The 17567-nt window shown below is 43.0% G+C and overlaps 1 protein-coding gene across 1 annotated transcript in view; it reads left to right on the top strand.

The window, feature by feature from the left end:
* The window catches only part of CNTNAP2 (contactin associated protein 2), a 1471582-nt gene that overhangs the window by 1173282 nt on the left and 280733 nt on the right, over positions 1 to 17567 (top strand). Inside the window, exon 16 of the mRNA XM_053608746.1 lies at positions 16369 to 16539. Within this exon, the coding sequence (XP_053464721.1) occupies positions 16369 to 16539 (171 nt within the window). The remainder of the gene's footprint in view (positions 1 to 16368; positions 16540 to 17567) is intronic.

Genomic DNA, 17567 nt, shown 5'->3' on the forward strand with positions numbered 1-17567 from the left:
GTTAGTAGGTTGCTGCAAAATCCAGGCTGGAGATGCTGGCCAGAGCCAAGGCCACAGAAGGAATGGAGGGCGGGGGCCTGGGGGAGGGTAGAGGGAAGGCGGGGACTGGAGGGGGGACCATGGAGCAGGTACAGTTATCAGCCCTGGGGACTGACTGACCTTGAGAAACCACTCCCAGGTTTCTGTCCTGAAATGTGGAGCGGGAAAAGCCCCACTTTCTGAAATGGAGACTATGACAAGTAAATTGGGAAGAAAAGTATGTTTGCCTCCAACATGCAGAGTTACATCTCTTCTACGTGTAACATAGCCATTTCTTGCTAGACAGCTTGACCTTGGTGACTCCTGATAGAGCTCTAACTGTATGCATGGATTTGGGCATTGTTAACAAATGGTTAGTACTCAAAGTCATGAAATGGGTGAAATTACTCAGGAAAAGAAAGGGAAGTATTCATCTGTGGGACAAAGAGGAGTTCAAAGGCGGGCAGCTCCCAGAGACACGCTCTTGAACTTCAGTGTTCTGGCTGCCTGTGAACTAGTGTCAACATGGACCCGAATGCAGTGGATATAAATTTGTGCTATAATCTCTAAATGCAGGAAATACTGCAGGGTTTTATGTTGACTAAATCAAAAACTTTATTAACTTTGGGTCCCAATATATAGCTAGGATTACTCAGGCATAAATAATGCCGCCAATGAGAGAATTGGAGAAAATTTAAGGACCTAATTTGCAGAGTCTGCAACCCACAGGTGCAGGCAAACTTTGTGAGGACTTTGTTGCTTATGTGTGGTATCAGATATCACCAGAAGTATGCACAGACCTTTTCTTTTTCTTTCTTTTTTTTTTTTCTTCTTATTAGCTGCCCAATGTGTAGCAGAGGGGGAAAAAAAAAAGGTTGGACACCCTCCCTGCCTGCAGGCACTTTACAAGAAAATTTGGACTCGCTCCCCACCCTCCACACACGAAGGTACATGCACAGTGTTTCAAGCATTCCAACTAAAGTTACCTCATAAGTACCGTTTATATTTAAATGCTCCATTAATGGGTTCAACACAAGATCATTTCCACAGTTAACTAGAAACAAAGCCCATTTTATCACTTCCCTCCAGGACCTGGCTGAGGCTCAGCTCACAGCAAAGCAGGAAGCACCCTGGCATCACAATCTTCAGAGTTTCATATTCTTTCTCTCTGTGGGACATCAGCCCCACTCTAGCTGGAAGGAATCAAGTCACACAGAGACTGGGGATGAAATAGCTTGTGTTCTTGACTCCTCCTAAAAGTAGCATCATCCCTTCGGGGCAAGGCAGTGGTACGGCGGTGCTGGGGAGGATGACGCACACACTGAGAGACCAGCTGCCCCCAGCCCCAGGGCAGCACTTTCTGGAGCAGCCCCACCCAGAGTTCAGCTCGGCCTGTGGACGGAGGCTCAGAGCCAAACAAAGCTCCTCTCACCTAACCTGAGCCTACAGAAAAGGTTTAATTAAAGAAGCAATTTTTTTTCTACCAGTTAGGAAATCTGGACAAATAAACAAATCTACATGCAAATGAAGCCATCTGGTTTATTGCTGTCAATAGAGCCCAGCCCATAGTAAACAATAGAAGGCCCCCTGCAAGGAATCCTCAAATCTCTAACCTTCGGGTCTCTAATCATTTTCAAAGTAACTAGCGTCTTCAGAGCTGGTATTTACACTGGAAAGTGCCTGTCCTTTCAAGCTGAAGCTCTTGATGTGCTTCGGAGGTGTGGACCGGACACCTGGCCATTTGGTGCCCTGAAGAAATGGCTGAATCTGCTGGAGGGACAAGACCCTTTGTCTCGCCCAATGTGTGACCTGAGGTGACACTGTCCTTGCCAGCCAAAGGCCAGGCCTCTCCAGCCACTGCCTCTTCTTCCTCTTGAAGCCCCCCACCCACCGTGGGGTAGGAGGAGACAGAGCAGGCCCGGCTCTGCAGCCTGCCTGGACTTCTCACCACTGCTCTGCTCTGCCGTCATCTGGTAAACCTCTGTGCAGATGAAATTATGTCTGTGGTCTGGGTAACTCCACCTTCTCAGGTGTCCGGGCACGGCCTCTTTCATCAGATTTTTACTTAAATGGCTACTCTACAAAAGTATACTCCACATTAGCTCCTATTTGTGTGTCCTGAATAGAATTTTAAAAAGTTTTCTAGCCCAGGCACAGTGGCTCACACCTGTAATCCTAGCACTCTGGCAAGCAGAGGCAAAAGGATCCCTTGAACTCAGGAATTTGGAACCAGCCTGAGCAAGAGCAAGGTCCTGTCGCTACTAAAAGTAGAAAAATTAGCTGGGCATTGTGGCACCTGTGGTCCCAATTACTTGGGAGGCTGAGGCAGCAGGAGGATCACCTGAGCCCAGGAGTTTGAGGTTGCTGTGAGCTAGGTTGACACCATGACGCTCTACCTGGGACCACAGAGTGAGAGTCTGTCTCAAAAAAAAAAAAAAAAAAAATTTAAAAATCAGGGAGGAGATTAAAAACAACAGGAGGCACATAGTTTTGAAAGCTCCTCCGGGAGAAGCAGAAGAATGAGAGCGATGAAGAAGACAAAGCAGACAAGGCTGCAGGTGGTCGCTGCTCCCCTGGACGGAGCCGGAGGACATTGTGCTCAGTGAAATCAGCCAGGCACCGAACGACAGATACGGCCCGTCCTCACTTACATGTGGAATCTAAAGCAATGGAAGTCAGAAGCAGTGCGTGGGAGGGTGGCTGTGGAGGCTGGGAGGCGAGCCGAATGGGAAGAGGGGGAAGTGGTCAAAGGGTACAAACCTCAGAAAGGAGGAATTTATTCTTAGTTCTATTGCACAGCATCGTAAATATAGTCAATAGTAGAGAATTGTATATTTTGATATTGCTAAGAAAGCAAATTGCAAATATTCTCACCACAAAAAAAATGTTAAGTATTTGAGGAGATAGATGGGTTGCCTATGTTGATTTAATTATTCTACTCTGTATTCAGAAATCATGACATGACTTTGCACCCCATAGATTTATGTACTTATTAATTGCCGATTCGTAATTTTTTTAGAGAAAGAATCCCTGTGGTAAGCAAGCTCAAGAGAAGAGCGTCAGGGTTTGCTATCTTACTGCTCACACATTTAAAGGAAAGAGGCTCCTTCTCCACCCCACCCCACCCCCGCCAAGCCGTCAGTTTAGCAGTGATTTATAACTTTTGCTGAATATTTGTTTGGTGCCCAGCATTCTGCTTAAGAGCATTTCGTGATTCTCACCACACCCTATAAAAGAAGTTCTGTTGTTATTCCCTTTGTAACAAACAAGAAAATTGAGATTTAGAAGGTCAAGTGATCTGCCCAGCTTCACCCAGTGGCTGGAGGTGGTGGAGGCAGGATGGGAACCTGAGATCTGATCCCACTTCCTGCACGTGGGGGCAGTGAAGGGCAGCTCCTCCAGGGGCAGAGGGGCCAGAGCAGCCCCAGGACCTCAGTCCTGTCAACCACCGCCACACCCACCGTCTCCTGCTCCGTCCCAGGACTGTCACTACATCAAGTCAGTGCCTGAGACACAGGTTGCAGCAGAGAAGGAGTTTTTAATCTTGAGGCCACTAAATCACCTCCCAGAGAGTTTGAAACCCTCAAATCACCTCCCAGAGATTTGGGTCTGGGGATCCTAAGGAGTTTAGATGGATTTTGGGCCAAGGCACTGGTGGGTTAAAGGGTGAAGGGTGCACCGTGGGACTGTGACCTCCCTCTGTTAGTTACCGAGATAATCAGATTCTCCCCCCAGCAGCTGGGATTCTCTCCTATTCAGCATTGTGAAGCCAACACATGAAACTGAAAGGGACTGTCAGGCCGGTCAGAACCTTGTTCAGTTGGCGGAGCAATGAAGAAGCAAGAGCGTAGCTTGCAAATGGACCTCCCTTTGGGAGAGGTGAGGGCTAACATACGGGATTTTTTTTATCTGAGAGGCTGGGTATTAAAAGCAGAAGGTGGTACTTTGCTAAGAAGAATATGTTCCGGCTCCATCCATGTAAACATGAAAGAGATAAAGTCTCCATCTTTCTTTAAGGCTGCTTAATATTCCATGGTGTACATGTACCACAATTTATTAATCCATTCGTGGGTCAATGGGCACTTGGGCTTCTTCCATGACTTAGCAATTACGAATTGGGCTGCAATAAACATTCTGGTACAAATTCTTCTTAGCAAAGTATCTCAAGAATGGAAGAGAAAGTATCCAATGTACTCAGCCCTACTATGAAACTAATTTATAGCTTTCATATGAAAGCTATAACCCAATTGTAGCACAAGCATGTGGGGAAAGGTGCAAAGGAGGGGAGGAGAGCGGGGAGGATGGGTGGAGGGAGGGTAATTGGTGGGACCACACCTACGGTGCATCTCAGAAGGGTCCAGGTGAAATGTACTAAACACAGAATGTAAATGTCTGAACACAATAACTGAGAAAATGCCAGGAAGGCTATGTTAACCAGTGTGATGAAAATATGTCAAATGGTCTATAAAACCAGTGTATGGTGCCCCATGATTGCATTAATGTACACAACTATGATTTAATAAAAAAAAAGAAAGAAAGAAAAAAGAAAAGCAGAGGGTGGAATATTCGTTCTTTTCTGGGAACAGGTAGAGAACTTCTCAGAACTGAAACGTCGCTTTCTCCTTGTCCTTTCATGGTCACTTCTGTCCATAACCACAGTGACTGTCAAACATCAGGGCATCTGCGGGAACATCTTTTAACGTGGGAATTAGATTATAATGAACTTAGGGGTTTCTAGAAGTCCAGGGGACCAACCTCTTGGTCTCACTGTCTTACCCAGTTCTTACGCAGGGTCCCAGGCATCCTCCTCCTTAACACACTGACTGCCACACTAGAAAAATAATATATTTTCCCTTGGGGCCACGGTGTTTTATTAGGTCAAGAGCAGTCAAGAGACGTTTGAGTTATATATGCTTCATGAGGCCCTGAGCTCAAAACCAGTGTAAATTAAATACAACTTGCATGGGGTGAATGCGTCAGAGATGAGCGCGGTTAGACAGGATCTGGGTGAGCCCGGTGCTCAGCGTGTTTCACAGGCATTACCCAGGGTAACACATCCTCCTCCTCTTCCTTCTCCATGAGGGAAATTCAGCACATCCCAAGTTCACTTCCTTCATGGCTGGCAGTAAGGAGGGGCAGGAAGTACAGTCAGCACAAGGTCAGGGAGCTGGAGGCACGGCTGGAAGTCTGTGAGGATCCCGCAGGCCCCACTGCCCTCTCCAGACCCCGTAGTGACTGTCCTGGTCTACCCAAGCAGGAAGTGGGGGCCTTGTGCTCCAGACACCAGGCACCAAAGAAAACGGGGGCGAAACTTCTTAATAAAAACAGAGGAAAGATGTGGAAATCTGCATCATTAAGATTGAACCCTGTCCTTAACCTTCCACTCCACTCCCAGAGCACAAACCACCAGACATTTATTCCTCATGAGGAAATTGAGTTACATGTTATGTGGCCCAAAAAGGTCATAGACTGACATCTCGGAGTGCTCCAGAGAGACACAAAGCTCTCTGTTCTAGTGAAGCCCCACGGTCAGCAAGCCCACCACCGCCTGAATAATATTCATTCCATGGTGTACATATACTACAATTTATTAATCCATTCATGGGTCAAATAACACACCACAGACACAGTCAGCATCCTGGTACTTCCCCGCGCAGGGTGAATGAGAGGTGAGACTCACCAGCCATTTAATGTAGCGTCAGAGGGGCCCCAAACTAGCGATGGGAGGAGAGGGTGTCTGCAGCGTAAACCCCCACCTCCTCCTGGGGCAGATATTGGAAGAAACACAGACAATGCGGGAAGCAAAAGAAAATGTTTGAAAATTAAACATGCTCAGAGAGAGAGGAGTGCATCCAGAGAAACTGGAACAGGGTGCTGTCAAAAAGGACTGTCAGACCGTAAGAAAAGAAGGAGGCTTCACATCTTTTGTATTAACCTGGATGGAGTTGGAGAACATTCTCTTTAGTGAAGTATCACAAGAAAGGAAGGATCCAACCTACTCAATACTAATATGAAGCCGTAGATGAGCTAATACATGCCACAGAGGAGAAAATCTCAATTTAATTCAAGCTAGGGGAGAGTGGAGGAGGGAGGGGAATTGGTGAGCTCTCACCTGATGGGCACCATGTAAAGGTATATGGCACACCTCCTGGGCGTGAGACACAACTACAACAGGGACCTTACCTAACCTGTGCAAATGTTGTAACCCAATTGTTTGTACCGTCATATTAATCTGAAATAAAAAACGGACTATCAAAGATGAGATATAATACTTGGAAATTAAAAGTATGGTAGCTGAAATTATAACAAGTTGGTGTTGAAAGTAGAGCCGAAGAAATAAATGTCTAAGGAAGTAGGACCTAAAGAAAAAGTTCAAAATTAGGGGACAAAATTGACGATGAAAAGAAAAATAAACCTGAAAATGAATAAGCATTTGAGAAGGAAGCATTTTTAAAGTCTGAGAGCTGATGAGGGGGTGGGGGGGAATATTACATGAGATTTCAATTAAGAGAGTTGGAGAAAACATCCCAAAAGTTTCCACAGAGGAAAAAGAATGCTCGTTATATTATATTATATTACGGGCTTGGTAATCACAAAGCATTAGCTTTCTCAATAACAAGCGTGACAGCTTGACAGGTTTCTTTCTGGGGTTTCTAAATTCAGTGTGAAAGTAGAATAATGACTCGTCAGAAGAACAAGAATTTGTGAAGTTAATCTTGACTATCTCTTTTCTCAAGAAAACCCTAGCAAATGTATTCTAGGAAAGAGAAGATGTGGACCTAAAAAGCGAATGTCATGGGATCCTGAAATTTGGGGGTATAATATCAAAGAGTGTTTACAAAGGAAGTCCCCACGGCCACTGATGATGGAGGAAGGTCCCACAACAAGAGCTATGCAGCGACCCTGAGAAGAGCCCCGTCCAAGTGGGAACAGAAGAAACAGATGAGGGCCGGAGAAGAAGCCTCCAGGGCACAAAGATAGGACTGTGGATAACCTGATGTACTTGATGTTGGGAAGTTCTTGAGATGAGTTTTACTTTTTTGTGTTAGAGATTTTGGAGAGAATTCATGGCAGGTACATAGAAACTAGGCAAATGAGAAAAAGTAGTTAATTATTGATTCTAGAGAAAGAAAAAATCATGCAAAAAAAGAAAATATAATTAGACTTTACTACTTGGATTGTTATTGAATAATACATAGTCCTGAAATATAAATGCTACACTAAATTTAAATATAATCAAAAATCTGTGATTTTTGATATTTTGGGAGACTATAGAGAAAGGGACGAGGAAGGCAGGCTTATAAAAGGGCTACACTCTCATATTGCATTCAGGAAAATCAATAGAGAATATGTAAATGGTATAAATTAATAAATACCTACACCAGTATTTTTTTTTTTAATGAGGAGAGTGAGCAGGGAACTGCCTTTAGCTGCAGCCCTTCTAGCACCACTAGATTTCTAGAACTATGCACATGTAACATTCTGTTAGAAAAAAAATTAGGCTTAAAATTAAATGCTGCCCATTAAAAAATTCTTAGAAAATGGAAGTGGAAGACATTATTCTTAGTAAAGCATCACAAGAATGGAGAAGCATGAATCCTATGTACTCAATTTTGATATGAGGACAATTAATGACAATTAAGGTCATGGGGTGGGGTGGAAAAGCAGAGAGAGGGAAGGAGGGAGGGGGGCGGGGCCTTGGTGCGTGCCACACCTTCTGGGGCAAGACATGATTGCAAGAGGGACTTTACCTAACAAATGCAATCAGTGTAACCTGGCTTATTGTACCCTCAATGAATCCCCAACAATAAAAAAAAATAAAAAGTAACATGTATTTAATATTTTCCAGAAATGTCACATTTTCTTTGACTCGTGCACCATAACAATGGTAATGTCTTAAGGAATAAAGTTACCTTCAACTAAAAAACAAAAAAAAAGAAAATTTGAAGTCAGAATCTAATACCAAACAGTCATTGGTCAGATTATAGTAAGTGGAGTTAAAGAATCTGGATGCATATAAGATGGCATTTTCTACCTGTGATGGATAGGGTTGGGCATGATGACGGGCAAGAGCAAGCCCACTCTGCTGTCCCCGGCCACCTCCAGCACTAGCAGGTCCCTGCTTTTTCTCACCACCCATGGTGAGCTCTGACCTTGTTGAGCACATGCTTAAAAAGCTTTGCACATGGTGGACTCATATTCAGGCTTGTAGACCTTCAACATCATCCAAACCATTCTGCCAGCTTTTGATTCCTGTTGCTCTGGCCCTGGACTGCGTCATTGGCCCCTTTTTAACTTCCTCGTTATTTTATTGACCAACACTTCTGTTCTCATAGACTTTTTTCTGTTCTGCCTCATGCCTTCCTTCTCAGTTTCCAACTTTGCCCTCTCTGACTACCCACACTGACTGGTCTGGTCTCGGCCACCTGCACTGGCTTAGTTCTTGCCATCCAGTGAATCTCTTATTTCCAACCTGGATTTTCATCCATTGTCACTTTATCCTGCATACAACTGACCTTGATAGCAAGTACAAATTGCAGCTATTTCAATAACCTTAAGGTTCAGATACCATCAGTCTTGCAAGTGCATGCCATGGCTCAATGAAGTCTAAAGGGAATAATAGAAATAAAGTCATGGATAAGAAGAATTACGGTGTGCTAGTGGAGGCAGTATCCAGTTATCAGTAGGTGCTAAAGCAGCCTTAGCTTTTATTTATATTTATCTAGCATCTTGAATACTCAGATTACCGTGAAGCCCATTTTGTCTCATGAGGACTTTGCATATGGAGTGGAAATGGATATAAAGGCGAGGGGGAACTAATCGCTTATCCATTGATTTAATAATTATTTATGAGCACTTACTATATTCTGTGGCCAAAGGTTACAGAGATTTAATGGTTTCATCCCAGCTTTCATGGAGCTTATAATCAGTTGGGAGCAATATAAATAAACAATAATAGTGCTATAAACTCCTTGCATCATGAAGTCCAGTAAGCAGCAGCGAAAGCTCTCCTTTTATGTTGTTACAGTCGAGAATCTCAGAGTGGGCAATGGAGTCCTCAGAACAAGGCTCAGAGAGGGTGGCCATGGTCTGGAGCAGAAGGAGCCGCACTTTTTAATATTTATCCTATTTCTTAAAAACCTTTAGGCCCACATCACACTAAGTATTTTAGTTAGGAATTCTAACCATATACCACTGTATTCATGTCCTATGTTCATTATAAAGTTCAATTAAAATAGATATTTTAAAAGATGAACTTTTAAAAATAAATCAGACCAGAAATTCTAGTGCCCTCTGCCCATGCTTTGTAAGCAGAAAATAATGCAAACTCCTTGAAATGAAGAGGTTTATTCTGAGCTGAATGTGTGTGACCGGCCCAGAGCACATGGCCTCAAGAGGTCCTTAGAAAATGAACCCCCAGTAGCTGGGTTACAGTCTGGTTTTATTTATTTGTGGAATTCCTAGAGAGTAGGAATTACACATAAGGCCCTAGGTCAATACATGGAGGGCACACATGGTTTGGCCTGAAAAGGTGGGACTTTTAGTGTAGTGGTGGGGGGGTGGTTACAGGTGATAGGTAAGTTTAAAGATTCTTTAATTTGTAATTGGTTAAAGAAATGAAGTTTTTCTCAAGAGGCTTGGAATGTTTCAGTGAAACTCAAGTGATCTGTTTGTACATTGTTGACCTGCCCCTGTGGCTTCAGCTTGGTCCTCTTTAGCCTTAGGCCTGTTAACAATTTAGCATCTCATTGTTACAAAGGATATGCCACTGGCCAGGAAGGGGTGCATTCAGTCAGCTGAGGTCTTCGGATTTTGTTGTAGTCCACAGCCCCAAATGTATCATCTTTAGTACCTCCTGAGTAAACACCTCAACTGGTTACCTCCAGTCTAAGGCAGAGGGCAGCCCTCACAGGTGCTGGTCTGGAATGCAGATTTATTTCTGATCACTTCCAGGAGTCTTGTGGTTGAGTCTTTGGGCTTCTCTAAGTATAAGATCATATCATCAGCAAAGAGGAAGAGTTTGACCTCCTCTGCCCCCATTTGGTGACCTTTATTTCCTTCTCTCGCCTGTTTATATTGGCTAGAACTTCCAGCACTATGTTGATTAGTAGTAGTGATAGAGCACAACCTTTTCTGGTTCCAGTTGTAAGTGGAAAAGCTTTCAGTTTTACTCTGTTGAGTATAATATTAGCTGTGGGTTTATTGTAAATGGCTTTGATCAGCCTAAGGAATGTGCCACCTATGCCTCTATTATTTTTTTTTTTTTATTTCAGCTTGCTTGTTCATTCTTCTTCGTTTGAAGTACCTTTTTTGTTTGTTTCTTTTCTTTTTTTTTTTTAATGTTCTTCCTTTGGCGATTCTCTTTCCCGTTGCCTCCCCAGTAGCTGAGATTACAGATGCCCACACAACGTCCAGCTGTTTTTGATGTTAGTAGAGATGTGGTTTCACTCTGGCTCACTGCTGCTCATACTGGTCTTGAACCTCAGAGCTCAGGCAATCCACCTGCCTCAGCCTCCCACAGTGCTGGGACTACAGGCGTGAGCCACCACGCCTGGCCCTATGCCTCTATTCTTCAGTGTTCTAATTAGGAAAGGATGCTGAATGTTATCAAATGCTTTTTCTGCATCTTTTGAGAAGATCACATGGTCTTTGTTTTTGCTTCTGTTGCTATGGTGAATTACATTTATGGACTTGTGTATGTTACACCAACCTTGCATCCCTGGAATGAAACCAACTTGATCGTGATCTATAACTTCTTTAATGAGAAGCTGTATCTACTGGGTAGGATTTTAGTGAGAATTTTTGCATCTATATTCATTAGTGAGATTGGTCTGAAGTTCTCCTTTTTAGTAGAGTCTTTTCCTGGTTTTGGTATCAGGCTGATGTTTGCTTCATAGAACATGTTGGGGAAGATTCTTTCCTTCTCAATTTTTTTTATAGAATTCTGGTGTGAGAACCTCTATAAAGAAAATTATGAAACCCTAAGAAAAGAAATAGCAGGAGATATTAACAAATGAAAGAACATAACATGTTCATGGCTGGAAAGAATCAACATTGTTAAAATGTCTATACTTCCGAAAGCAATCTACAGATTCAATGCAATCCCCATTAAAATCCCAACATCATACTTTCAAGATTTGGAAAAAATAATTCTTTGTTTCCTATGGAACCAGAAAAAAAACCCACATAGCTAAGGCAGTTCTTAGTAATAAAAACAATGGCGGGAGCATCAGCATACCAGACTTTAGGCTGTACTACAAAGCCATAGAGATCAAAACAGCATGATACAGGCACAAAAATAGAGACATAGATACCTGGAACTGAAAAGAAAACCATGAGATGAAGCTAACCTCTTACAGCCTCCTACTCTTTGATAAACCAAACAAGAACATAACTGGGGGAAAGACTCCCTATGCAGTAAATGGTGCTGGGAGAACTGGATAGCCACATTTAAAAGACTGAAGCTGGGCCCTCACCTTTTGCCACTTGCTAAAATAGATTCAAGATAGATAAAAGATTTAAATCTAAGGCATGAAACAATAAAAATCCTTTAAGAAAGTGGAGGAAAAACACTTGAAGGTATCGGCCTGGGAAAAGACTTTATGAAGAAGACTTCAGAGGCAGTAGCAACAGCAGCAAAAATAAACAAATGGGATTTAACTAAACTGAAAAGCTTCTGTACAGCCAAGGAGACAACAACCAAAGCAAATAGACAACCTACACAATGGGAAAGGATATTGCATATTTTGAATCAGACAAAAGCTTGATAACTAGGATCTACAGAGGACTCAAGCAACATAAAAGGAGCCAACAATCCCTTCTATCAATGGGCAAGAGATATGAATAGAACCTTCTCTAAAGAAGACAGATGAATGGCTAACAAACATGTGAAAAAATGCTCATCATCCCTAATTATCAGAGAAATGCAAATCAAAACCACCCTGAGTGAGAATAGCCTAACCCTAACCCCAGTAAGAATAGCCCACATTACAAAGTCTCAAAGCTGCAGATGCTGGCATGGATGTGGAGAGAAGGGAACACTTTTACACTGCTAGTGGGACTGCAAACTAACATAATCTTTTTGGAAGGAAATATGGAGAATCCTCAAAGGACTCAAACTAGACCTCCCATTTGATCCTGTAATCCCTTTACTGGGCATCAACCCAGAAGAAAAAAAATCCTTTTGTCGTAAGGACATTTGCACTAGACTATTTATCGCAGCTCAATTTACAATCACTGAAATGTGGAAACAACTTACATGCCCACCAATCAGGAATGGATTAACAAGCTGTGGTATATGTAAACCACGGAATATTATTCAGCCACTAAAAAAGATAGCGACTATACATCTTTTGTACTAACTTGGATGGAGGTGGAACATATTCTTTTTAGTAAAACATCACAAGAATGGAGAAGCAAGAATCCAATGTACTCAAGTTTGATATGAGGACAATTGATGAACTAGTACACAGTGGGGGTGGGGAAATGGGGGATTGGGGAGAGGGGTAGGGGTGTCACTGGATTTGGTGCACCTCTTGGGAGAGGAACATATTTATAAGAGGGACCTTGCCTGACAAATGCAATTACTATAACTTGGTTCTTTGTACCCTGGATGAATCCCCAACAATAAAAAACTAAGAATGTGAATTTAGTGAATCCAGAGATTTAGGACAACTCACAAGTATCAACTCCAAAGGTCTCATGTGATAATCCACAGGCTTCCAGGAAACTGGTAAACACACTTTGTATAATGCAGGATTTCCCCATGAATAAGTCTATTCCAGAGACCCAATTAGGCTGAAGTTGTTTAGTGAACCCAGAGTTAGAATAAATGGAACTGTGTCTATAGAGATATTTTGTCAAACTAGAATAACTAATTGAACCGCCTTGCTCCTCTCTGGAGATATTTCTGTCTGAATAACAGTACTGGACTGCAAATAAATACTGGCATATTTTGCTTTTAGCTTTCTGTTTTCTAGAATCATTTTAGACAACGGCCCTTCTGCTAATACATCATCACCTCAAAAAATAAGAATGTACTCTATTGGACTGAAACTTTAAATGTTAATTACATTCATGTCCTGAGGATACAGCCTAAAGAGACAGAATTGCTTTGCTTAAGGCTGCAGTTCAGCAGGGAACTTTGGTCTCTGTGGGCTCTTAGGCTGTTAAAGGGCTCTTACCAATTCAGAAGCACTGAATCCTTCTGGCCCAGGCCTCATCTTGGTTCCCTGCCAGCTCCCAGACTCTGACGGATGAAAGGGTTGTAACTTCTAGTTTGATTTCAGTTTTTCAGAAGGGTCCTTCATCCTCAGGTGGCTGGGAGAGGGGACCTTGAACTCTCTTCCCTGTGTAGCCAGCCAGGTGCTGAGTTGGGAAGATGGCTCACCCCTGGGTAGGTGGCAACTTCAGCAACAATAAAGACCCTTTCTTTTCCACTGTGATCCTACCAATATTGTTAAATATTCTCCTTCCCAAGAAGAGACTAGCTTGTTTTTCTCCTACTTAAATCTGTGATTTTATAGTTCATTTGTTTTTTTAAATAGTTTACGATGGACTTTTACATCACCTTAAGAACAGTAGTTTCTCCCAACACATCCACCATCACTGTTTCTGCCTTGATCAAGACATTTTGCAAACATATTCTGCACTGACTTACTGCTTATGGTTTGCCTGATCAAATAATTAATAGAGAGGCCATCAGTCTGAGGTGGCTCCAGAGCCCTGGATACCTACATCCCAATCATAACCCTCTTTAGTATAAATTCTAAAATGAAACTTAAGCTTACCCAATCAGAAACCACTAACTTGTGGGAGGGACAGGTTGATCTCGCTGCAGGGCACCTCAATCCAGGATAAAACACACAGGCAGGCCATCCCTGGGGGCTGCTTATCAAGACCACTGAAGATGAAAGGACCAATGAGGCCCCAAACAGGGTAAATCACCAAGACCATCCCTGTGTAGAGAATCAGCAGGCGGGAGAGGCTGAGCCCTCTGAACTCCTGATGGGCAGTTAGATTAGGGAAACTGGTTTTTCTGCCCTGCGGAGACCAAACTTGTTTTCTCCTCCCCCTTTCTAAATGCCTTATCGGCCTTATAGATAACTCACTGCCCTATATTCCCGATTACCCAGGAATCTTCCTGGTGGCTTGGGATTCTTTTAATCCTATTTTAGAATTTTGACACCTTTGATCATTTCATGAATGCTTTGTCTTAGAGATCAGTAAAAGGTTTCTGAGGAATCAGAGGGTTGCTATATTGTCTCAATCTGCCGCTTGACATGTGAGTCAATGTATGCCTCTCCAGGCTACCCAGACTTTATACATTAAATCCGGTAAAGTCTCATCATTTCCTCTGCATCATCTCCCCTGTTGACCTTCAACAGGGTCCTCAGGGAACCTCAACACTAACTAACCTCTAACTGGGGTTCAGGTTTGGGTTAGGGTAACTTCCCACATTAGCCAATCAAACATTTTTTTATCTTGCTTCCAAAAGGCCTTATAAATATTTCCCCCTCTCACTCCTCACCACCAGGGGGACACTGAACCCCTTGTGGTCTGGTTCTGCCAGATAAATAAATCACTGAGTGCTCAAATAAACTTGTTAAGAATTTAATGTTAAGATTTTATCTTCTAACGTGCCACACACTTATCTAGATATCACTATATCCTAGATGTCTCTGAGAACGAAAACGAATACCATTAATTAACTAGAAAGGTATTTTAATGTTTTATAGCAAAATTATGTTTAATTTAAAATTATGACTTAAGCATCGCAGAACACAAAATTACTTTTATTTAAAAATAGTAGTTCAATTTAATATTGTGTATTTGGTTGTTTGCCTAAAGGGAAGGAAAAATATAGTTTGTGTATGAATAGAAACTAATGGAGTACATTCAGTTGATTCATTGTGCTCTTTGAAGGAAAGATATAGTAAATAGCATTTTTTTAAAAAACATATTTTGAGTTTAGTATCAAGAACTAAAGGCTTTAGTAACTGCTTTAAAACACGGCCATATATCTCAGTCTTTGGATGTGATAGTAAATGTGCTCAGAAATGCACACAGTAGAAAGAAATCTGTCCCCTGGAGATGAAAATGACAGGCCAATTGACGGTCTCATATTAAATCTGTGCTCTGTCTTTCCTAATGGAATCTGAGTAATCAGGCTTGGTGTTTTTATTTTGTCCTGTGAACTGTTCTTCTCCTGGGAACACTGGCTGCTCCACCTGGCAATGAGGGGGGACAGATGGTGGGTGGTGAGTGTAGGTCAACTCCAAGGGCTCAAGGGTGGAGGCTAATCAGGAGCCCTCAGGTGGGTTCTGCTTGAGACTCCCCACCACACAAAACAACCCTGCAGGTCAGAGCTTACCTGTAGTCCCTAGGCAGGAGTCACTTTAAAGTGACTTACCTAGGGTGTGGACCAGGAGAGGTGAGGAAACCACCACACTGGCCTGCCAGGGCAGTTCTAGGGTGGTGTTGTCAGCACCTCACCCCTGCAGGGCTTCTGTGCTCCTGAAGTGCCTGGGCTGGGAATCTGAGCAGCTGGTGACAGGGTGGAGGGCACTGGTTATTCTCACGCAAAGATGGATGAGAAGCAAGAGCCAAATACCAAAAAACCACTTCCTCTTTCCCTATCCATAGGTGAAAGGATGCTTCTTGCACCAAACCAAAGCCACTAGTACAAATTCGAGTGTTCAAAGCAGCTCCCACCCACCATATACCAGGGGCTTCTCTCAACTCTCACCTCTACTGGCATTTACTCCCCAGAGTCCCTCTGGATGCCATGTAGGAACCCCAATGATCAATCTTCAATAAAATATTTTATGTACATTAAAAACATTTTTATTTGTGTACATTTTACATGGATAATACAGAGGGTGACAAAAAAATGTATGCATATTTAAGAAAGAAAAAAATTATATTACAACTATGATACTGTCTATTTACTGATAACAAAACATGAATACAACTCACGCTGAGTGTCTCTTGTAATTGCAGAAGTCAAACTTGACTTGAGTATTACCAATTTAACTCAGTTTTTTCCTTTCCTAAAATGTGCATACATTTTTGGCACCCTCTGTATATTAATATTTAATTTTATATCAATTTTATGGCAATACTTGAAATATTTTATATACGTAAGACCTACATATATAAAATGGATGTGTACACAACTTCTAGAAAGTCAAAGATAGGTTTGTGAGGATTTCTTACAATGTTGTTCAACAGGATGAGAAGCAGCAAGGGTTAGTGCCAATGGAGATTATGAAACTCAAAAAAGGGAGAGTTTCGCATAAGCAGCACCATCAGGGTATGAGTCAACCTGGCCTTTTTCTCTTCCCACAGGGAATTATTGGAATGCCGCCTCTTTCCCAAATGCATCCTCCTACCTGCACTTCTCTACCTTCCAAGGGGAGACCAGCGCTGACATTTCTTTCTACTTCAAAACACTAACTCCCCGGGGAGTGTTTCTTGAGAATATGGGGAACACAGATTTCATCAAGCTGGAGCTGAAATGTGAGTATAAGTTCTTTGTGACTCAGGAGAGGCGCTTTTGTCCCCTGGGGCTGGTCTGGGCCCTGATTACCTAACTCCATTTGGTTTGGACGTGGAGGGATTCCTTTGGTCCAGGATCAGGACTAGAGGTAGATAGACAAAGTCAAGTTCGAGTCCCACCTGCCTTCCAGACGCAGTCAAGGAAGCAGACAGAGATTCCCAAACAGTGTTACTCAGGGAAGGCGAGAGAGGACACGCTGCCTGAGTCACGTGGCAGAATGTGGAACTTAGGATTCCTTGTTCGTGTGGTTGTTCTCCAAGGAGACAAGGTCAAAGTAGGCAGAGGAATGTATAAAGTCGCCTGAGAAACAAGGGCAGGGAGAGTAACAGGAAGGAAAACAGAAATAACAGCAAAGGTGGGTGAGTTCTGGAGGCTGCGGGACCACAGCACTGCATCAGTCCGCAGGGTTCCGAGCGAAATTCTAGGCCACACTCACCCTGTGGAAGTGCAAGTTATGAACTTACGTAGCCAAGGATCCAGACACTGGTGGGGCAGAACGGAACAGAAGCTGCCCCACTCGTTCAGCTGGCCTTGGATCCACACCCAGAGGTCTCTCAGCCTGGGGATCCCATCTGTGGAAGGCAGTGGGGCTTCCCTGCATCTGAGGAGCTCAATTCTTTCTTTACCTAGGCCCTTTTATCCTCAGGGTCTAAATTCAGCTTTAGGCATTTGCAGTCCACAGACTTCCAGGTTAGGTGAATATTTGCAAAAGCCAGACTCCCCTGGCAGCTAAAAGAGCGAAACCACAGACTCAGCCAGGAAAGGGTGACCTATCTGTACCCAGTGTCCCTCTGCAAAGACTCGGCCTTCTGCTCAGTAGACCCAGGGGGACTGACTGGCTGGGGACAAACGTCCTCCCTCACCCCTGAGTCCCCTTTCTCTGAGTGCCTGCCATACTGGATCTATTTGGAGAATGAACCCAAGTCTGTTAAGCATTTCTGCTAAAATTCTATTGGATTTTTTTGTTTGTTTAAAATAAAGGATAGAC

The sequence above is a fragment of the Nycticebus coucang genome, chromosome 11 (genome assembly GCF_027406575.1).
Source record: "Nycticebus coucang isolate mNycCou1 chromosome 11, mNycCou1.pri, whole genome shotgun sequence".
Lineage (NCBI taxonomy): Eukaryota > Metazoa > Chordata > Mammalia > Primates > Lorisidae > Nycticebus > Nycticebus coucang.